General features: G+C 36.2%; 1 protein-coding gene across 3 annotated transcripts in view; it reads right to left on the bottom strand.

The window, feature by feature from the left end:
• Positions 1 to 24,528, bottom strand: part of PACRG (parkin coregulated) — a 512,311-nt gene that overhangs the window by 418,533 nt on the left and 69,250 nt on the right. For all 3 annotated transcript variants that reach the window (XM_082730758.1, XM_082730759.1, XM_082730760.1), the window contains exon 2: positions 124 to 258. In XM_082730758.1, coding sequence (XP_082586884.1) covers positions 124 to 258 — 135 coding nt within the window. The remainder of the gene's footprint in view (positions 1 to 123; positions 259 to 24,528) is intronic.

Raw genomic sequence — 24,528 nt, 5'->3', positions numbered from 1 at the left:
TTGCCCACCACCTTTCGTACGCCGAGAAATCACTCCGGTTTATCTACTTGGCCAAGTCTCTTTGGCATTGGGAGATGTCACTCCAGCGGCCCAGCTGGTTCTCCAGGCTGTGCCCTGACTTACCTTCCACGCTATTTTGTTTCCTTTCGAATCATGCTCAAGGGCAATTGGGAAGTCTCCTCGCTCATAAAATTTTCGAAACGCTGTGGGCTTGGTTGGTCTTTCTTTAAATGCTCCTGCAGCTGGAGGGCCTCTCACCTTCAAAGAAAAAAAAAAAAAAATAGAAATCAGGTCTTGAAAAATAACCAAAAATGCACAGTAAAAAGACTTTTCTTAAGTTTTAGTTTATATGAAATATTCTGGAAGATAAAAACCAAATTGTTTAATGATGCACAACAGCAACTTCACTAATACAACATTCAAAGAAGATAATTATTTTATAACATTAAGGGTTTACTTTATTTCAAGCTACTTTAGATAGCATTCTTAGAAAAAGTCACTTTAAAAATATCACATGATAAAGAAAAAAAGTCTAAACTTTTGTTTAAGTAAAATATTTAATAGAGGACTTTAAATTCAGAGTGTTAAAACTTTTAACATTTTTAATAATTGCTAATTCTAATCTCAGGTCTGATATACTTTGTGGAATACTGAATGAATAGATTTAAAATACATCCTACATGTATTTAAAATACACCAACCAGGATAGCACAGTCGTTCAAGCATCTGATTCTTGATTTCGGCTCAGGTTGTGATCTCAGGGTTATGGGATCAAACCCCACGTCAGGCTCTGCTCAGCACCCAATCTGCTAAGGGTCCACTCTCTCCCTCTGCACCCTCCCCCTGCTCGCTCTCTCTAAAACAAATATTAAAAAATAGAATATGTCCTTTAAGTCTTTCCATATATATAAAATGTAAAATATGTTCTGTTGTGAATATTTACAAAATATAAAAATGTTACATACAATTAAGCCATAACAAATAAGATAATTTAAAAAGAAAATGTGCAAGTACAGCACACCTTCAATATTATGAATTTATGAGAAAGTACCATTAGATTACATGAGATTCTGCCACCCCCAACTGAGATTTTTATTAAAGAAGAAACATTTCTTTCTTTTTTTTTTTTTTAAGATTTTATTTATTTATTTGAAAAAGAGAGAGAGTGAGTGAGCATAAGCAGGGAGCCTGATACGGGGCTCAATCTCAGAACCCTGGGATTATGACCTGAGCTGAAGGCAGACCCGTAACTGAGTAACCCAAGCACCCCAAAGAAGAAACATTTTATATTGAGTTACTCATTTTAAGAATCTTTTAAATCTGCATTGTTTATTAATTCATTCGATTACAAAATTGAAAGTGATAGTGAACTATTTCGAAAATTATAGACCACTGGTTACCTTTCTCTGAAAAAAAAGTAAATACTAGATATTTACTAGTTTAATAAAAACAGACTATCTTGTTAATTCTTAATATGGACAAAATAGCAAGTAAGTTATGCAATATCTTAGTATTTTAAGTTACTTGATATCATGTTAATTTTTAATATCCATGTAAAAAATTTGAATTTCAATAAAGAAATATGTAAAATACATCTAGTATAACAAATATGATAAATGCATTTTATCAGCACACATAGAAAGGCTAATACTAAAGAACTGAGTGGGATATTAAAATATTGAGATGATTAAACGTTGAACTAGAGGTGAACAGTGAGGTAACACAAATTATTAGAGTTTATTTTTTAGTTTTTAAATTTTTTTTACAGAGAGAGAGACCACATATGCCCACACACATGCAAGGTTGTGGAGAGGGGCAAAGGGAGAGAGGGAGAGAGAGACTCTCAAGCAGACTCCCTGCTGAGCCCTGAGTCCCATGCACGGCTCTATCTCTATTCTAGATAGACGCTATCTAAAACATGACCTGAGTCGAAATCAGAAGTTGGACACTTAACTGACCAAGCCACCCACGTGCCCCTGAGTTTAGAATTCCCTTTACTACATAGAACATTATTCCCAGCATATGTAATCACATAATTATTATATAATCAATTATATAATATTAAATATTATGTAATTACATAAATAATTGATGTGATACTGGGTAGTGGGGAAGCAAGACTGGCTCTTACTTACAAAATATTTGAAACTTGTTCTGGTATTAGAATTATTGCCCACCATTTTCAGACAAATTCATTTGACTGTTAAGTAACCATATGTGTATGATAACTACTTTGTGCAGAGCTCTGAGCTGGATGTTATACACACATTCCCGTCTACATCAGTATGACAGAAACTACAGAGATGGCACTCCAGGACTTTAGCAACTTACAGAGAGGTAAATTTTGAAACACATTTTTGGAAATTGATAAAGAATTGACAACTTTCTATTCAACATAGTACTAGAGGTCCTAGCCTCAGCAATCAGACAACAAAAGGAAATTAAAGGCATACAAATTAGCAAAGAAGAAGTCAAATTATCACTCTTCGCAGATGATATGATACTATATGTGGAAAACCCAAAAGACTCCACTCCAAAACTGCTAGAACTTATACAGGAATTCAGTAAAGTGTCAGGATATAAAATCAATGCACAGAAATCAGTTGCAATTCTCTACACCAACAACAAGACAGAAGAAAGAGAAATTAAGGAGTCAATCCCATTTACAATTGCACCCAAAACCATAAGATACCTAGGAATAAACCTAACCAAAGAGACACAGAATCTATACTCAGAAGACTATAAAGTACTCGTGAAAGAAATTGAGGAAGACACAGAGAAATGGAAAAATGTTCCATGCTCCTGGATTGGAAGAATAAATATTGTGAAAATGTCTATGCTACCTAAAGCAATCTACACATTTAATGCAATTCCTATCAAAGTACCATCCATCTTTTTCAAAGAAATGGAACAAATAATTCTAAAATTTATATGGAACCAGAAAAGACCTCGAATAGCCAAAGGGATATTGAAAAAGAAAGCCAAAGTTGGTGGCATCACAATTCCAGATTTCAAGCTCTATTACAAAGCTGTCATCATCAAGACAGCATGGTACTGGCACAAAAACAGACACATAGATCAATGGAACAGAATAGAGAGCCCAGAAATAGACCCTCAACTCTACAGTCAACTAATCTTCGACAAAGCAGGAAAGACTGTCCAATGGAAAAAAGACAGCCTCTTCAATAAATGGTGCTGGGAAAATTGGACAGCCACATGCAGAAAAATGAAGTTGGACCATTTCCTTACACCACACATGAAAATAGACTCAAAATGGATGAAGGACCTCAATGTGCGAAAGGAATCCATCAAAATCCTTGAGGAGAACACAGGCAGCAACCTCTTCGACCTCAGCTGCAGCAACATCTTCCTAGGAACAACGCAAAAGGCAAGGGAAGCAAGGGCAAAAATGAACTATTGGGATTTCATCAAGATCAAAAGCTTTTGCACAGCAAAGGAAACAGTTAACAAAATCAAAAGACAACTGACAGAATGGGAGAAGATATTTGCAAACGACATATCAGATAAAGGACTAGTGTCCAGAATCTACAAAGAACTTAGCAAACTCAACACCCAAAGAACAAATAATCCAATCAAGAAATGGGCAGACACATGAACAGACATTTCTGCAAAGAAGACATCCAGATGGCCAACAGACACATGAAAAAGTGCTCCATATCACTCGGCATCAGGGAAATACAAATCAAAACCACAATGAGATATCACCTCACACCAGTCAGAATGGCTAAAATCAACAAGTCAGGAAATGACAGATGCTGGTGAGGATGCGGAGAAAGGGGAACCCTCCTACACTGTTGGTGGGAATGCAAGCTGGTGCAGCCACTCTAGAAAACAGCATGGAGGTTCCTCAGAATGTTGAAAATAGAACTGCCCTATGACCCAGCAATTGCACTACTGGGTATTTACCCTAAAGATACAAACGTAGTGATCCAAAGGGGCATGTGCACCCGAATGTTTATAGCAGCAATGTCCACAATAGCCAAACTATGGAAAGAACCTAGATGTCCATCAACAGATGAATGGATCAAGAAGATGTGGTATATATACACAATGGAATACTATGCAGCCATCAAAAGAAATGAAATCTTGCCATTTGCGACAACATGGATGGAACTAGAGTGTATCATGCTTAGCGAAATAAGTCAAGCGGAGAAAGACAACTATCATATGATCTCCCTGATATGAGGAAGTGGTGATGCAACATGGGGGCTTAAGTGGGTAGAAGAAGAATCAATGAAACAAGATGGAATTGGGAGGGAGACAAACCATAAGTGACTCTTAATCTCACAAAACAAACTGAGGGTTACTGAGGGGAGTGGGGTTGGGAGAAGGGTGTGGGATTATGGACATTGGGGAGGGTGTGTGCTTTGGTGAGTGCTGTGAAGTGTGTAAACCTGGTGATTCACAGACCTGTACCCCTGGGGATAAAAATATATGTTTATAAAAAATAAAAAATCTAAAAATAAATAAATAAATAAATAAATAAAAAGAATTGACAACTTTCTATTTTGCCAACAAGTTATATACCCCCCCAAAATTATAATCTACCATTGTGTCACCATTTTAACAAAATGGCATTATACATAATCCAAAAATGTATACCACACAAAAAGTGGTATACAAGAAAGAAAGAAAAGAAAAGTTAGCTAAATTAAACCAGCATCATACATACTTATAGAAAGTTACAGAGAATAGTGCATATGTGTATACGTGTGTGTATACTGTATTACTGTGCAGTACTGATTGCTAGTAAGTAGATATTTCATTTTTGGTGCTTTTAAAAAAATAAATATTAAATAAAGAAAAAATATATGTATAAATATACATATAGATAATATATATACATACATACATAAACTATATAATGAAATACTCAGCCATAAAAAAAGAATGAAATCTTGCCTTTGTGACAAGATGGATGAAGCTTGAAGGCATTATGCTAAGTGAATAAGTGAGTGAGACAAAAGGACAAATACTGTGTGATCTCACTTAGATGAGATATCTAAAAGAACTGAACTCACAGAAACAGAGATCAGATTGGTGGTTGCCAGGGTCTAGAGGGTAAGGCTGACATCTACTGATCGTCTTTTTTCATTTGCTTTTTGATCTTCCTGATTCTTGTGTGATGACTGATTTTCTGTTGAAACCTGGACATTGGTGATTGTGAGACTCAGACCTTCTACCTTCTGTTTTAGCTGGTTTATTCCAATGTGTCTGGCAGAGATGTGGGGAAAGGTTACGAGCGCATTACAGACAGGCTGGGGTTGAAATCCTGGAGGCCCACCTGGCCACTGTTGACTCCGCAGAGGGAGTTTCTCATGGATAATGGGTGAAAGTGGGGGCTTCAATACCACTAGGCCTCCAGTGACACCTCCTGGACAGGTTGGAGAAGGAGCACCCCGTGACTGCTTTCCACAGGGACACCACGGAAGGGGGCGGCCTCATTACTGCTGGGCAGTAATAACATTCCTGTCCCTCAAGGAGGCATTCTCTGACGGTACCCCAGCAGAAAGGGATAAGAGCTTAGCACAGCTGGCTGAGGTAAGAGTCCAAGCTATCCCCACTGAGGGTGCTGAGGACCTCTTTACTGGTCCAGTAAGGATGAAAGGCTCAATTCCTCATTCAAAACATTCAGCTACAACCATCATTAGATCTTCTATCTGCTCATCATCTGCTAACCATCCTTTCCATTCTTCTAGATGCCACGTTATTATTTATGCTTTGACAGCAAGTCTCCCATTTGTTTAATTGACCAAAATTTTGCTAGAGAGTATCCATCTTTCTCCCTTACTTTGTGTTTATCTTAAAATCAATTTCTCTTTTTTCCTTTTGTCTCCTATTCTAATATTCCATTCTTTCTGATTCTGAATTCAAAATTCTAATCATCCAAACTTTTCAAAGAATGAACATATTTCTCTCTAAGAAACCTAAGGGGCTCTTTATAAACTGTTTAAAGATAATGTATACTTCCTCTTTCTTCCCATAAATTTTCATGGACTCGCTACAGAAATGATTCCATGCCTACAATTCCATGGAAAGTCTTCACTTGGTTTGCTATGTAATCACCCAACAGTGTGGAAATTCTTTCTTCAGTGTTTGTTAACCTCTGTTCTTATATTTCTGCCATTTACTCACTTAAAAACACTATTTTTTTGGATTCTCCTATAGACACATTATAAATTAACTCTCGGCATCTGAAATCTGAATCTGAAATTTGACTAGTCAAGCCTGCAGTGCAACACGGGCATTACCTAATCGTAAGCAGCTGCTCTGTCACTGTTCCTGGATAATATTTTTTCTGTTCCAAATACATATATACCTACTTAAACCGAATAGAAGGCTAGAATATTTTTAATATTCTACACATGATCCATTCTAACATTCCAAGTGATTCTAGAAGTATGTACATGAAAAATCAAGTAAATAACAATCTCTGGAAAGGTAATAAAGATATTACTACTGGAAATCACACAGATGGATGTAGCCTGACTAAATAAAGTTAAAAATTAGCAAAATACTGTTAAGAATCCTTATGTACATCCCATATTTAATCAAAGGACTACTGTACATTTTACTTAATGTCTTAAGAATTTTACCCCAACTCTCTTATAAATAATATAGAACAAATAAGGAACCATAAATCAAACTAGATTTGTGGGAAAATGCAATTACGTTTTGTCTGAATGGTGGGGGCTGTCCATAAACCAATTAGGAAGAATGGGTGTTGCAGCAGAATGCTTTTAATAAAATCTAATGCACTTGGGAACCAAGATATTGAATGCACTTTGAAGTGACTGTAAATGACAGAGTACTTTATATGCTTACACTTAGTGAATGCTGGAATGGATTTAGGACATAGACCACAGGCTCTACATACGGTCACAAAAACTAATAATAATCTGTAGGAAAGAATTTTAAGGTTCTCTAAAATTCTTCTTATAGTTGAAAGTTTTCTTTTCAATAGTTTTATTTTTTAGCATAAACTGAAGCTGCTTAAAAAAAAAAAAAAACTTTACTTCAAGTGGGAAATCTATACTGTGTTATTCTACTTGTCTGTTTAGCCAGCTTACTAACATTGAAACAACAAAAAGCAAAGATATTAATTTCTTATCTTCATCAGCTTAAAAAAATTTATTTATCAGTTATTTGAGAGAAAGAGCACTGCGAGAGAGCACAAGCAGGGGGGTGTCAGAGGGGGAGGGAGACGGGAGCAGGGAGCTCTCTGAGTTTGATCCCAGGACCCTGGAATCAGGACCTGGGCCAAGGTCAGATGCTTAACCAATCAGCCCTCCAGGTGCTCCTCTTGTTTTCATCAGCTTTAACCTGGAATGTGGATTCATTGAAAGTGCTGTGGTTAAGCAGTTGGTGGGCAAGAGTTGTCCTATCTCCCAGCTACTGAGGCACTTGAATATTAGCCCCAGGACTGGCAAATTTATTGCCATCAGCCTACCCTTCTGAGTAAGTAGGACTGTAATTCAGTGTCTGCCCCACTTGCCAATCGTAATTGCTCTAAATATCAGATATTTTGCATTATCTACAGTTAGTAGATGAACACGAAAATGCTTGCAAAATTACTACAAATTGGTAAATCTGAATGTATTAGTAGATGGGGCACCTCATGTTAACAAAAGTTAGCTTGTATTAGGTAATGTTTGTATAAGAAACTTTAATAATATTTAAAAAATATTATGATACTGATGTTTTTGTTAGTAATAGCTAACAATGCCTTATATGGTAAAATATATATATTTCAACAAAGATTCAACATATATAGACATACTGTGGAGTCCTTAACAATCAGGCCCTACAGGTAATAGTGTCAGAGAAAACATCCAAGGGAAGTGGGTAACCCATTTTTAGGAAGCTTATTCCGATGGGATCTAAAGGGATGGCCTAGAGTCAGGATAATCAGTCTGAACTTGACTGCGTAGTCCAAGCACAAGGTCGCTAAGGCTTTAAATTAGGATGCCATCAAGAACAACAACAATATCCCCTAATGAACTATTCATTGTTTTACAGGCATTATTGGTTTCAGTTTTCGACAAAACCCACATGAAATGATCCTTATGGACAAGAAAATCTAAGTTTTAATAGCCTCAATAAACTGTCGGAAATCACAGAGTTATTAAGTAATAGGAAAGTTATTAAGTAATAGGAAAGAAGCCCCTAGCACTTCTGCTCTGCAGGACATGTCCTTAGTCACTATGCCAGCAGGCTGGGTTTGGACAAAAGCCTAGAGGGGCATTATTTAGGGCACATGACTGATTGAAGACATCCAGAGGCAGAGATGAAATAGGCTTCTGATAATAAAGATGCAAATAACCAATTTGTTTAAGTTACATAAAAAATAAACTATGAGATGGAGGGAAATCATATTAAATTACTTTGAGTTCTACTACCTATTGTTAATTCTGTGCTATTTCCTTTTAGAACATATGTAAAAATATCATAATTTTTCATTTTTAAATCTGTTCTATTTAATGTACTTTTTCATGTAGTATAATACATTTTGATGTTGCTATGGATAATAGAATTTCACTTTTTGTGGCTAAGCAATATTCCACCATTTGCAATTATATTTGAAATTTATGTTATTTCTGATTTTTTTTGCATTTCGTCATCGCATTATTATAAACATCTCTGGCATATCACATTTCCCCCATTTTAAATTATATCCTTCAGACAGAGTCCCTCATATGAGATAACAAAATTAATCAAAATTTATATTTTATGAATCTTAATAAAATTATTTGCTGATTAAAGAGGAGAATAGATTTTCTGTCTTAGTCTGCCTGGACTGCTATACCAAAATGCCATAGATTGGATGATTTAAATGACAGATACTTATTGTCTCGCGTTTCTACAGGCTGGGCATGCACAAGGAGGACGGCAGCGTGATCTGCTGAGAACCCTCGTCCTAGCCTGCAGACTGCTGGCTCTCACTGTGTCCTCATGTCCCAGGGAGTGCTCCAGAGAGGTCTGATCTCTCTCCCTCCTCTCTCAGGACATTAATCATGTCACAGAGGCCACACTCTTAGGGGCCATCTCATAAACCTAATCCCAAAGGCCCCACCTCCAAACACATCACATTGGGGTTAGTGCTCCAACATAGGAAGTTTGCAGAACATAAACATGCAGTCCATGACATCTTCCTATTGTTCAATTTGGATTACTATGTTTAACAAATGAGGACAAATATTTTCTTACTTTAGAATAATGCTATATGCATACATTTGTGAAAGTATGTTCATGTCTTTTCTATATTAATATCAAATTGTATGAATTTTTTCTATCAACAGATATCAACCATTGGTTGCATTTATTGTAAATATCTCCTTGCCTTCTTTGTTTTCCATTTTTACTTGTTTAGCATTTTAAAATATCATGTGTGTATATATATATATATATATATATATATATATATTTTTTTTTTTTTTTTTTTTTTTTTTGGTAGGAAAGTTTCTTTGTTTTTTTTCTTGACTTGCTCTTTTTGAGATGAGGCTCTGGCTTTGAATTTCTTTATATCATTCCTCCGTCAGGATATTGTGACTGCTGTGCACAATGAATATTGACTAAATCATATCCTTCAGCTACTTAAAATCCACAGATGATTTCCCACTGACATGCATTCCCGCCGTGCAGGCATTTGGAAGCTGACAGTGATGCCTCTGGTTACTTCTCCACAGGCTCCTTCACCAATTATGCCCACATACTGGCCATTCCCAAATATGGCCTGCTCTCTTCGGGCTCCATGACTTTCCTGTTCCACTAACCTCTTATTCTCCATCATTCCATTCCTTTCCCTCCTTTTTCTCCTGAATAACCACGAATCACCTTCATGACCACAAACCTCTAATTCTCAGGAGACTTTTCTGACAGGCCATATCCCAACCTTGGAGTTCTCTTCCCACTAGGCATTGAATGCCTAAAAGACAAACAAACAGTAGACCACCAGAACAATCTGTATGGCGATTATCGGGGAGATCCGGGCTGTTGATGAAGTTTGCCTGTAGTCAAGTGGTGGGTTAAATCAATGGAAATTGGTAAATCTTTCCAAAGGGAAAGTAAGAATACGGTGAGAAAAAGGCTGAGAACTTGAAACATTTCCTGAAGACTTAATAATAAATGGATTCTCTGGGAGACTAGGAAGAGTCACAGAATGGTAGCAAGACAATGGGGAAGGGATGGTATAGAAATCAACGAATGAGAGGAACATGTTTTTTAATGATACAAGTGGGCCAGTTAAGAAGAGGGTTTAGAGTTCTCTGAAAATTAAAGCGCTCTGCTGGCATGATGGGATGGAAAGCAGATTGTAGCGCACTGAGGGATGAATGGGGAATGTGAAACCAGATGCAGTCTTTGGGAGCCATCCTGCCCCATGAACTGTTATAATCAGAGTTGCTAGTATGGTAGAATTGTTAAAGTTGGGCAAAGTTAATTGTGATTGGAAATGGAGAAAGAAAAAAAAACATTAATGGGCTATAATACTGGAATTCATAAACGAATCACTTATGGAAATGGAATAGATTTTAGAATAAAATATATATTTATGACTAATACACTTATCTAAAATAGCCAGAGAAACATGAGAGGTATAGGTTCTTCAGTGTTAAAAACTCATAAACCTGAATTCAAGAACCTAAGGTCACATACACTAAAATATTTTTTAGAAATAGAGTTAAGGAATTTTCTCTAAAATAGATCCTGTCTATGTCATTCACTCATTGAAAAATACATTGAATATATAATATTTCCAAGTCACTAGGCTTGGTATTATTGGTGACAAACAGATAAGTCAAATATATTATCCTTAAGATACATATCATTTAGGAAAAGAGATGAGAATATTCCCTAGACTCTTCTATAGAAATAAGCAGGTGATATGCTACAGAAATGCCACAGAAATATAGAATTCTGTGCACTCAGACAATAAAACATTTCCGTTTTAAGACATTATTTCTTTCATTAGAAAATGTTATTTAGCTTTGCAAAATACCTATACTTTTCAGTGGAGCCAGGCAGAAATATATTTTAATTTCCTATAAACTTGAATTCTGTACAATTTCAATTAGAAATAATTATCAGATAATTATGGTTGCTGTATCACAGATTCGTGTATCTACAACTTTTGTATCTATTAATGATTAAGTCAGAACCAACTGCCTGTATTTTCTGTACATTTCTTAGGTCTAAGTAACTATCAATATTGTCAGTCTTATGACCACAAGTTCACTACTGTTGAGACCAATACATATTTTCTTTTTATGTAAAAACTCTACATTAAAGCCCACATTTTCTCTTCTGAAATTTACTTGGATAAATGAGAAAATTTTGCTTAAAATCTAAGCCTTGTGTGACACTTAAAATGAAATAACTTAGATTAGTCTAAAGTGCTTATAGAGACTAGTTTAAATATGATTAGAATAAATAAAAACTAAAATTAGTATTACAGATGTTATAATACATTAGAATTAAATTAGCACTGTCGTATGATGATTACATCTCCACCCACAAAAAAAAAAAAAAAAAAAAAAAAACCAAGAAACGTATAGTGTAGTTTTTCACACAGGTAGAATGAGGATACAATGTTAATGAAGGTAGTAATACAGAATGAAATGACAAATATTTCGATCCAAAAAATCTAGAAGACTTTAGTACTAGACTTGACTCTTCTTGACAATAAATTATGCCCTGCCTTATTCTCAAAAGGCTCTAAGGTAGCTTGTGAAGATCCAGCAGTACAGAAGTAAGCATGAGCCCGGCGCCGATGAGTTAATTCCCATACATCACGGGCAAGTGATCACACAATTGGGAGCCTCAGCTTTCTTGTGGCTCAACATAAAAAATGACACTGGCTGACCTCTGAGATCCTTTCTATACTTTTATAACCTAACATCTGTATTTATTAATTCGACAAATACTGAGGACAAACAATATTATCAGAGAATCCACCCCATTGTAGAGCTAAGTGGAATCTCAAAGGGCACAACTCCCTGTTGGAACGCACAGGAGTTATGGAAATACATCCCTGTTTACGTTCCAAGGCTTGTTTTTCTCAGCTCTATCACCTTTATAACGACCTCAGTTTCAGAGATTCAAGACTTCCTTCAGGCTATGATCCAATAACTTGATATAAAAATGCTTCTGCAACAACTGTGTGAAATAAGGAAGTCCCAAAGATTGCTGAGAATATTATGGTTATGTCATTTTAAATTTACAACTCAACTGGAACACACTTGGCACTAAGATTTTATTTCAAAATGTTGTCTCTGTAGCCTAAAATAGTTCTGAAAGCAATATTGGACTACACAGCTTCTCTAAATTGTTTTGTTTAAAGTAACAGGCATCAGTGGTCCTTTAAATTCTCCACGTGGGGGGAAAAAAAGGAGATTGATCGCCTTTCCTAACAAAACGAGATGCAATAATCAAATGATAAAAAAGAAATCTTGACAGTTGAAGGCTAAAAACGTTTACTCAAAAGCTGTTCTCTCCTTGCAGTTAAATATGGGAAAAGGCCACATATTTAAGTGCTTGAGTGTGATTCCTGCTATCAACCCGTCTCCAGAGAGTCATCAGAGATTTCAATTTAGACTATGCTGTTTAGCATCTGTCTTGTGGAACTGATAAAATGCCTGAGCGCCCGAGACAGCTTGGCTAATACACTGTCACACCCAACACGAAGGCCAAAGAAATGAGTGAGCTAAATGTGAAAGGAGAATATAAATGGGTAAGAGTTTAAAATATACAGTATCCCGCTATACCTTTAATGTTGAAACCGTGGTAAACAGTTTATATCTAAATGTACATTTCCTGTGTCTTGCAACAGAGTTCTTTCGTACTGAATAATTAGAGTAAAAATGTTATTTTTGTGTATGTGGAGAAACTGTGACCATTCACATCTTACATATCATGAATATTTTAAATAGAAAATGTGAAAATCCTTGTGTCTAATGACCCAAGCTGATATTCTCCAGGAAAAGAAAAACACCTAGTTATTTAATAGAAAAAAAGTTTTTTTGGAACTGTCTACAATAAAAGATATTTACATAGGTAAAAAAGAGTTCTGCCTTCCCATCAGTCTACTGGCTCCCTGTAAAATAAAGTACTTTGAAAATTCATATAATTATAGAGATGTTCAATACACTCATTAAAAATTATAAACTCTAATGGACAGAAAAAGGAAGAAAACAATGTACAAAAACATGTATGTTATCACACATACAAAGCACACATATTGCAACTTAACTGGAAGATAACATGATAAATACAGGATTACAGTCTGATCAGTCTGGATTTTTTCCATCACGATTTCCATCACAGTTCATTCAACCAATAAAGAAATGTTAAGAATGTATGAGGAGAAAAAGGAGCAAAGAGAGGCCTAAGTAGTTCCGAAGTGGAATCTAAGATGTACCTGAGTCGTCTATTCTAAGTAAAGTTAGCAATGCTTTATTCGCTATCCAGATGTAATGTGGTTTTTACATTTTATTTACCTCACATTTTATTTTTTAATAAATAAAGTACATTTTTCCTGAGCCAAGATCTTTATCTGTGAATGCCAGATGAAGTTAAGCCAGGATGTGGCCAAAATAAAGCCAACTAGTCCACATGGAGAGTAAAGTCTTAACCTCTTCTCTATTAACCATAAACCAACCGGGGCGCCTGGGTGGCTCAGTTGGTTAAGTGTCTGCCTTTGGCTCAGATCATGATCCCAGGATCCTGGGTCCTGGGGTGGAGCCCCACAGGGGGCTCCCTGCTCAGTGCGGAGGCTGCTTCTCCTTCTGCCCCTCCCCCTGCTTGTACACTCTTCTCTCTCTCTCTCTCTCTCTCTCTCTCACAAAAATAAATAAATAAAATCTTAAAAAAATAAAAAGCCACAAACCAATCTTGGCCATTTGTCCAACTAACCCCAACTACACATTCAGAGCTTGCCCACTCAGATTTATTAGTAGCTTTCTTTATATTCAGAAATTTTCCCTCTTCCACAGCCATGGTGTACTTCAGAGGTATGCATGCAAGTAATGATTTGAATAGAATTTGTAGGCATTGATTTGAAATATGTTGGATATTAGACTTCTAAATGAACATTCCTCATGTTTCCAGAAGTAATTGACACACACACACACACACACACACACATCCTGAGTCAGTGAGGAGTTTCCTTGTGTCTTCCCTTTGAGACATGTTACTGGATCTTCGTTTTTGCTATAGAATGAAACATAAGAAAACCTTGTCTTTAAAAGAAGTATAGGAAGAGTCCAGAAAATGCCCTCCTCTTCCTAGTCTATTTTAGTTCCTTGCTACCTAAGAAGTACTAAGTCTCAAAAGTTAAAATGAGGGTGCCTGGGTGGCTCAGTGGGTTAAGCCATTGCCTTCGGCTCAGGTCATGATCTCAGGGTCCTGGGATCGAGCCCCTGGGATCAAGCTTCCCTCTCTCTCTCTCTGCCTGCCTTTCTGCCTACTTGTGATCTCTCTCTGTCAATAAATAAATTTAAAAAAATCTTTAAAAAAAAAAGCTAAAATGATTTCAGACATGTACGCTTCTTTCTTCTTTTTATTCTAAAATCATACAAACATAATATGAATTTTATTTACTATAAAATTAGGAGAAAAAGTGCCCATCAAAAACAAGCCAACAACTCACACATATCAGAATGGCTATCACCAAAACAACAAGAAATAACAAGTGTTGGCAAGGATGTGGAGAGAAAGAAGCCCTCCTGCACTGTTGCTGGGAATATAAGTTGGTGTAGCCACAATGGAAAACAGTATGGAGTTTCCTCAAAAATTAAAAGCAGAACTACCATTTGATCCCACTATTCCACTACTGAACATTTATCTGAAGAAAATAAAAACACTAATATGAAAATGTACATGCCCCCCTATGTTTCTTGCAATGTTTACAATAGCTAAGAGATGAAAAGAACCTAAGTGTCCATCAATGGATGAATGGATAAAGAAACTGTTCTATAGATACACAATGAAATACTACTCAGACATAAAAAAGAAGGAAATCTTGCCTTTTGTGACAACCTGGATAGGCGTTGAGGATATTGTTTTTAAAAAAAAGTTAGCTAAGATAAGGCATAAGTCATGTGGGAGGAAGGGAAGAGATAAATCATCATGCGTGATGAGAGAGATAAATAATGAATTTAAGAAAATATCAGAAGAAAATGTTTCTGGTGAGGATGATCCCACAGAGTGCAAATTTTTATTTCCTGTTTGCAAAAATGGGGGTAAGAAGAGCTCATAGAAGAAAACTTTGGTTTTGTTTTTTTGTTTTTTTGTTTTTTAATTTTATTTATTTATTTGAGAGAGAGCCTGAGGGGAGAGGTCAGAGGGAGAACCAGATTCCTCACCAAGCAGGGATCCGGATGTGGGACTCGATCCCAGGACTACAGGATCATGACCTGAGCCAAAGGCAGTTGCTTGACCAACTGAACCACTCAGGTGCCCTGAAGAAGACCTTTCAAATCCATTTGGGATCAGAGAAGCAGAGGAGAAGTGTCCCCAAAATAAATACATAAACAAATAGCATTGGCAACCATCATTCTTTTGACAGCAGAGAAGGAGAAGGATTTTGGATTATAAATCTCAGAAGAATGCTACCCTCTATCCCAATCCAGACACCTACTTCAGATTATAGTCTAGGAAAAGTCAACTCATTCAGTTGTGAGCATTAAAATGGGACCCAGCATCACACAAAAACAAAGATACTATAAGAAAAAAAAAGTGTATCAAAGAGCCATGAAACTTACCAATTAAAGAAAAATTTAATGCAGAGACAAATACTGTAACCAAATATTTGTCACAAATTTAAAAATCTTGGTGTGAAGCAACCACTCATATAGAAGACCAAAAAGTAGAAATGTAAGAATTATGACAGAGAAGAAATGGCAATGTGATAGAAGATGAAACAAAGCTGGAGCCTTCTAAGAACAAGTAGAAATAAAGAATTCAAAATATGCAGATGAAACTGGAAGAAGCAAAAAGGGAAAAAACCACTGCAAAAATACACACAGGATATTAGTGATGGTATCAGTAAAATGGAGATGTGAGAGAGAAATAAAGTCTGGCCAAGGAGAACAAGGATGCATAACTGAAGTCCTCAAAGAAGAAATTCAAAGGAATGGGCGTAAATATTTAAAACAACCAGTTAGAAAATATAACCTAAGAGATCTTAGTTACAATAGTGAAAGATTAAAAATATGGATATAATTGATAGGAAATGTATAATATCTATCTGAAGACACTTTAAAATATGACGAAAAGATACAAAGAAGAATTGTAAAGTGAGAAAATAATTTTTTGTGATAGAAAAATTTCACATCATGAATAGGTCAATTATGCAAAGTGAATTTATACATTTAACACAATCCCAATAAAAATACAACGTGGTTTCTCTTTTCAGAAATAGACAAGATGATTCCAAAGTTTGCATTAAAATAAACCAACGAGATTATGTAGGAAATCTTTGAAAAAGAATCTGTGTGGGCAGCTACAAGAATAGAACACTATCTAGCAATAGATCTAAATAATTACATGCATTCAATATATCACTAAGTAGACCTCAAATCAATGGGGAAAACATGGACTACTCATTAGCTGGTATTGGGACAATGGGATACATCCAGAAAAAAAATAAAATTGGAACAATTCTTCCCACTTTTCAACAGAATTAGTTCCAAATGGATGATATATTTAAATGAAAAACAAAAAGAAACAATAACTCTCCTGGGGCGGAGTGGGAGGGAAGGACCCATACGATGGTCTACAAACCCTTACACATCTGCTCCCACCATTTCTTCTCGGGTTTCCCCTCCTCCTACTCTCCATAACTGACTTCGCTCCAGCACACTGGCTTCCCTGCTGCTCCTTGAACACACCAGTTATATCCCTAACTTTGGAAATTTGCTCTGATTGTTCCCTTTAACTGGAGTGTTCTCCCTTTATATGGTTGTTTGATGAACCCCCTTACCACTCTTAAGTGTCTGCCCAAATCTTGTCAATGAGATCCACCATGATCATTCCACTTAATAATTACAGTCTCCCCACGTTGGGGCCCCCAGCCTTCTTATCCAGCTCTGCTTTTCTTTTTCCTTAGTGTGGAATAACACTTATTGTTTATTGCCTTCCTACTCAAGCTGAATTATAAACTCTAATTAATGGATTATTATTTGTTTTGTTCTTTATAAGTAAATAGTGCCTGGTACAGAATAGGTGTTCAGTAAATATTTGTTGAATTAATGCATTAATTAATTTGATAAGATAGTAGAGGAGACATTGCTGATGAATGTGGAAAGGCTGTACTATTCAATATAGGATGCTGAGACATCTGTATTCATGTAACAAGTAAAATTGGAGCTCTATCTCACACCATACACAAATTCAATTCCATGTGATTTAAAGACTTAAATATTAAATATTACAGAAGATATGGAGGAATAGGAAGTCTCATTCCTTTTGGAGAGAGGGATACAGCCACTCTGGAAAGCATTTGGAATTGTCTAGTAAAGCTGCATGTATAAAGATGCCATTGCATTCCTAGGCATCCAGGAATTTCATGCTTCAAGTATCCTACTCTAAGGTTACCATCTCTTCTCTTTCTAGCCCAATCCCTATGAAGCCCTAACCCTAAAAGCTTCCACTGGAACACTGATCTCCCTTTTTCCCCTTTATTCCCTCTTTCTGCACTTCATGGTTTGATCCGTCTACAACTGGTCCCTTGGACTCCCCTCAACCCCCTTAACCCTCTCTTGGGTTTTTGTACTTTGCAAAACCCCAATGCTGCCTAAATAAACTCTCTGCCAACTCTGTGCTAGCACCTATGCACCTAAAAGATGGTATTTTATTATAATCCCCTATTCTTTCTCCCACTCATATACACGACTGTTTCACATCATTTACTCTCTGCTCAAACCTCTAGAACCTCTTCCCCACCCACATTCACAGCTAATAATCTTGCTCCTCTTCACTGAAAAACAGAAATGACAGAAAATTTCCATATGTTCCCACCAACACATCTATTCACTTAACCTGTAATACATACACACCTTCCTGCCAGGTATGCATCAGAACCCATGCTTTCTCATGGCACACCTTACTACAGCTTTCCAGGACTGCTCCTGCTTAAGACTGCATATTACACCCTGCACTCCCTCATCTTCCTTCTAGAACAGAGAACTGGATGGTGACGTTTATATCAAAGGAATGTCACTTATTTTAAATCATTTAAATAGAAGTAAAAAGCACCAGGGCAGGGCTAGTCTGAAATAAAAGGAAAACAAACACAACTGACATTCATTAATTTAAGGAGGATTTGTTGTTCTAGGTTCCAGGCATTTAGGAGTGAACAGACAGGTAAGATCCCTGCTCTCCTGGAATTTATTATAGAAGGAAGGATCAAGCAACCTATAAATGCGTGTTTAAAGTAAGACACTGTTGGGGCGACTGGGTGGCTCAGTGAGTTAAGCCTCTGCCTTCGGCTCGGGTCATGATCCCAGGGTTCTGGGATTGAGCCCCTTGTCGGGCTCTCTGTTCAGCGGGAAGCCTGCCCCCCCACCCCCCGCTCAACCTCTGCCTGCCTCTTTGCCTACTTGTGATCTCTCTCTGTCAAATAAATAAAAATTTTTAAAAAATTAAAAAATAAAGTAAGACATTGTTATTGTACATATTAGAAGACATTATTCTGACATACTTCAAATCTAAAATAGTAGATAATTAGAAGACATTGTTCTGACATACTTGAAAATTTCTATGTGAGGTGGGGGAGGAAAGAGGGATGAGTCAAAGATGATATTAAGATCTTAAACCGTGGCGCTTGGGTGGCTCAGTGGGTTAAAGCCTCTGCCTTCGGTTCAGGTCATGATCCCAGAGTCCTGGGATCGAGCCCCGCATCCGGTTCTCTGCTCAGCAGGGAGCCTGCTTCCTTTCCTCTCTCTCTGCCTGCCTCTCTGCCTACTTGTGATCTCTGTCAAATAAATAAATAAAATCTTTAAAAAAAAAAAGATCTTAAACCTGATCCTGATCCACAGAAACAAGAAAGTTAGATAAGCACAAAGCAAACTAAAGTCAGAATGGGAAAAAAAGAGCAAATGTATCTACTGAAACCACTGTTTTCAGTTCGGTTTTTAATCCTTGCAAGTTCACACATATATAATCTAACTATAGAATGACTGTTTCTCTATAAATCTCATACTCACTATAAAACATATCTTGAAGTATGTGAAATTTATAAGGATCACATATATAAATTGCAAGCAACATGCAAATTCTACCTATGATATATTCCAGTGGAAGAAAAACTGGTTAGAAAAATTGTGCTCATCTATATTAATAAAAAATTGGACTACATCTTTAAATATATGTTTCTCCTTTAGGAAAAGTTCTGGACAATACACAATAATATAGGACTAATGTTCTGTAAGTGATAAATCTTGTCATTTTATTAGAACTATCCAATCAAATGTAACTCAGTAGTTCAGAAGTGCAAAGTAAATTTAAGACGCTTTCAGATCTCTTCTGGCTTTAACTTGTCTTTTGATACATAGCAGGATCAACACAGATCTAGATAAGACTACTCTTAGAGACATTTTAATGTTAAAGTGCCATTCTTCCAGAAAGCAATTTATATCTTCAGCCTACTTAAGAATGTGTAATAAATTTTGTGCAGCAGAGAGAAAATCAAGTTTACAAGGTATTGAGGAAAGGGAAATATATGGTTAAGATTTAAAAGGGCAGTACAGATGATTAATGAGCCAGAAAGATTGATTTACGAAGAAAGATAAAAGAATTAACTATGTATTGAATGATTAAGTAAAAGTATATCTATCTATATATCTATATACATATATACACACACATATATGTATAGATATAGATATATACATATACATGAGAAAATTATTTCTTTTGTTATAAAACAATAGAACACCCCATTAGGATATTTAAAACGGGAATGGAGAAAGGAGAACTATACAGGGTCCTGAGAATCTATGAGCGTGCACATCGGAATTATCAAGCTCTAATGACATACACGTGTTTAATCCCAGACCCTGCGCTAACAACATCATTGCCAATTCTGGAGCATTTAGTTCATGCCAATGTTATACAAGGGAAACAAAGACTTCTTCCAATCATGTTACATCCAAGACTTTTAAAGAGCACCTATACATATTTTGCTATGTTAAAACATCACACAAAAGCAGATTCTATAATCAGATAAAACAGAAGAATTTCTGTAAGATCTGGTTCCAATATCAGTATATTAATATGGGGGAATGGTAGGCCATCAATGTTCAAGGTTAATTTTATGGTAAAGTTTTTACTCCATGTGCAGATAGAAGTCCAGGCTTGGAGGCCATGATTCAAATAGTGTTAAGCTATAATCAAACTCCCCTTTGATACTTTTAAGGTGTCTAAATGAACATGCACTCTTGGGGGGCCTGGGTGGCTCAGTTGGTTGAACATCCAACTCTTGGTTTTGGCTCCCCTCATGATCTCTGGGTTGTGAGGCTGAGCCCCAAGTCAGACCTCATGCTCAGTGGGGAGTCTGCTTGTCCCTCTCCCTCCCCCTGAAACCTTCCCTCTCTACCCCTTCCCCCTTTCTCTCTAAAATAAATAAATAAATCCTTTAAAAAAATTAAAAAATAAACGCACATGCACTTTCTCTGGCCAATCATTTTGGCACAGTAATTAATCCTGTTTATAGGAGGAAATAATTAGTGCAAATTCACAGGAAGTTATTTTCTATTGAAGAAGTCCAAGGGACTTATGAGAACAGCCTAAATTAATAACTCATGATGTATTGAAAAGTAATTAAAGTCATTTATGTAAATTAATGCATGATATTCATATGATTTGAAATGAACCTATTTAATTTTCAAATAGTTAAAACATAATTTGATGTAAGAAACCTCATCCTATAACTTAACTAAGAATAATTTGATACAGTAGGCATTCCTTTACATCTCTATAAAGAAAAATATGCTTAGTGAAGCTTATATCTTGAAAATCAACATGATTATGGATTTTTATTGTGATTTTCTTTGATTTTTTCCTTCAAAAGGTGAGTTTCTAGTCCCCTACAATAACACACATGTTTAAATATTTGATATGCCTATAATTATTCTATAAAACTAAATTTTAAAAACTTACATATTTCTTCATGACTTTTTTACCTAGTGCCATAGGAACTAGCAACTGTTGGATAGAAATATCACAAAATCATTACAGCAAAGCTCAAAGATTATTCTGAAAATTGTCCTAAGCTTTTAAAAGTTATGAAATTAAAAAGATAATAAAATAAATGTTATGAAATTATCTCTTTCTCATCCAAGGATCAAAAGAGGGGAAAAATATCTTTTCCATTTTCTTAGATTCCTTAAAAATAATGAACGTATTTTTTTTCTTTAAAAAAATTTTTTATTATTATGTTCAATTAGCGAGCATGTAGTACATTAGTTTTTGACATAGCGTTCAACAATTCATTAGCTGTGTAACACCCAGTACACATCACTACATATGATCTCCTTAACATCCATCACCAGGGTACCCCCATTCCCCCAACCCTTCCCTTGTATAATCCTCAGTTTGGTTCCCAGAGTCCAGAGTTTCTCATGGTTTGTGTCCCTCTCTGATTTGCATTACTAGGTATATTTATCCCAAAAATAGACATAGTGAAAAGAAGGGGCACATGCACCCCAAAGTTCATAGCAGCAAGGTCCACAATAGGCAAACTGTGGAAAGAGGCAAGATGTCCCTCAACAGATGAATGGATAAAGAAATTGTGGTCCATATATGCAATGGAATATTACTCACCCATCAGAAAGGATGACTACCTACCCACTGCATCAACATGGATGGAACTGGAGGGGATTATGCTAAGTGAAATACATCAAGCAGAGAAAGACATTTATTATATGGTTTCACTCATACGTGGAACATAAGGAATAGTGTGGAGGACCACAGGGGAAGGGAGGGATAACTAACATATCTTAAGTTTTACAACAAAAGATCAAATATTTGCTTCAATTGATTTATTTTAATTCTCATTTCAATTTTCAAAAAATTCAGAGCACTTGTCCAATGCTGACATTGAGCTAGCTTTAATAAGCTTCAAAAAAACCTAAAGAATAAGCATCTTTATGCCTCCCAACTCCAGAACACTGAGGTTTGTATTTTCTCTCTAAATCTTGTGGTTTGGATTTTTAAGAATATTTTATAAACCTAGTAACATGGACAACAAGATGTTGAGTACTTCTAACCATAGACAAATATTTAATATCAGCTTCAGACAGATTTCCCCAGGCAAAGAGAGGCATATACATATATATGTCACATATACACACATGTAGTCACAGATATACACATATAGTTACACACGTGTACATACACATGGTCATGTGTATACATATGTGAGACACGTGTGTGTGCACATATATGCATGTGTGGTCACATTCATATATATGTTAGGCTTCCTGATAGTTTTTTTTTTTTTCTTAACAAGCATTTAGAGAAATTAGAACCTTAAAAAAAATACTCAGTACAATTCCATCAATCAAACATAGGGTATTAATCTAAGAAATTTGCTGACACAAGGAAACATAAAGTGCTCATTATTAAAGACTGCCAATATTTTGTAGCTTCTCCACCAGGTAATAAAACTATAAGTACAGAGTACATCAGCAGCCCTAATAAAATTGGTAGGTCTTCTCAGTCTGACAGGGCAAGGAATGAAACACAGATGAGCTACCCATAAATGAATAACCCAATATCAATCACTTCTTCCCTGTTATCACGCAAAAGCAAAAGCAGATCACATACTTATTTTTCTTCCTACATGTAAAACTGCTACTCTTCTGTGTCCTTTCAAATGTCATTTGGAAATTATGACCAATATATAGTTTATTGCACACTATATTTGACTTAATCGAACTCTGCACTAACAATGCATTTGATTTCTTTTTTAATGAAATATAAGTTAACCTAAGTGATGCCACTGACAAATTTTATGAACTTTGTTCATACTGGATCCTTGAACCACTCAGAAGGACTACCTTCAAAACATTAAAAAGGAGAGGGAGAAATTTAACAAAAACTGCATTAGTGCAAAAAATGCTTAGTGCTATAACAATCAACCCTCCAGTCAACTTCTATTGTATGAAACCAATTCGAATTTTGTTTCTTCTGATCAAAGTCCAAAGTATATATTCCTGCGTTCTATTTGATAATTCTGGGATTCAACAACCTTTACACTGTGTCTCTACCCTTTTCCAGGTCCTAGGAAATCTCTCTATTAATTCTGCTGATAGGAAGGATAGAGAATGAATGAATGATTGCCTCTATGAGGTTTCAAGCAACCATACTGGGAATAACATACATTATTTCCACTTACATTCCATTGGCTAAAAATCAGTAAAAAAGCACCTCTAGCTGCAAGTAAGGCTGAGAAATGTAGTCTAGCTTTGTGCTCAGGAACATAACAGGTTTTATAAGACTCTAACTAGTCTTTGCTAAAATCAACCAGCTTCATCGCCAAATCTCCCTTTCTCTCTTCTTTTCACCGATGGTGATGGTATGGGCTCCATATACAAACCCAATGCCCCACCCAAGCATGGGCTAAAGCTCAAAGGTGACTATCTTGGAGCAATGTGGCACATATGAACTCAAAGGGGGGCTTACTGGCCCCTGAGTACACCAATATACAATGGTGGAACAGGATAAGATAGCTATAGTGAATACTTCCATTTAGGGGAAGGAAAAACTGAGATACAGCAGTCCCTATCAAGAAGGCATTGTGAGATACCTCTGTCATGATAGTGATAGAAAGTCCCTCTTTAGAGCCTAATCCTGCTTTCTGGAGGGACCTCCCTCCTTCCTACACTCTCCTCCATGGGTCCTGGGTCTGGCCTCCAGGACTTTTCTACTTTTTGGTCATCCTACATGAGATACTGGATATACAACATCAGAAATGGGAGTCTTTAGGAGCTGCACAGCTTTTACAATTCACTTCTTGGTTTGCCAAGTTTAAGGATCCAGGTGTTTATATCAGGAATTAACAGGTAAAGACTTCAGTTTCAGCTCATGGTTTCTTTGGCAATACAATGATCTCAAACATTGTGGACTTAATGTGTATCTTTCTAGTCAGTTTCTTTCTAGTAAACTAATAACCACAGCTAATTATCTCTCCTCATGCTACTCTTCTAGACTGATTTATTTCCTTACTTTCTTGACCCCATGACACTCACTCTCCATGTGCACGTGCATGGACATGGTGTGTATGTTCACATAATTGTGGCTACTCTAAAACTATTTGAAAAACCAGTTGGGAGAGCCATATATGTAATTTGATCTAGGCTTCAGGGCTCCAACAGTTTGTTTAATTGACACATTTAACTAGACCTTTGTATCTAAAAGCTTTCTTAAGCATATGTATTACCATTTGGTATCAGGAAAGTTACATTTTATAAACCTATATGAATTTTGATCCCTGAAATTTCTCCAATG

This window comes from Mustela nivalis (genome assembly GCF_964662115.1).
Source record: "Mustela nivalis genome assembly, chromosome: 5".
In the NCBI taxonomy this organism is placed as follows: domain Eukaryota; kingdom Metazoa; phylum Chordata; class Mammalia; order Carnivora; family Mustelidae; genus Mustela; species Mustela nivalis.
Note: the sequence above shows the minus strand (reverse complement) of the source record. Positions and strands in the feature narration are given on the sequence as shown.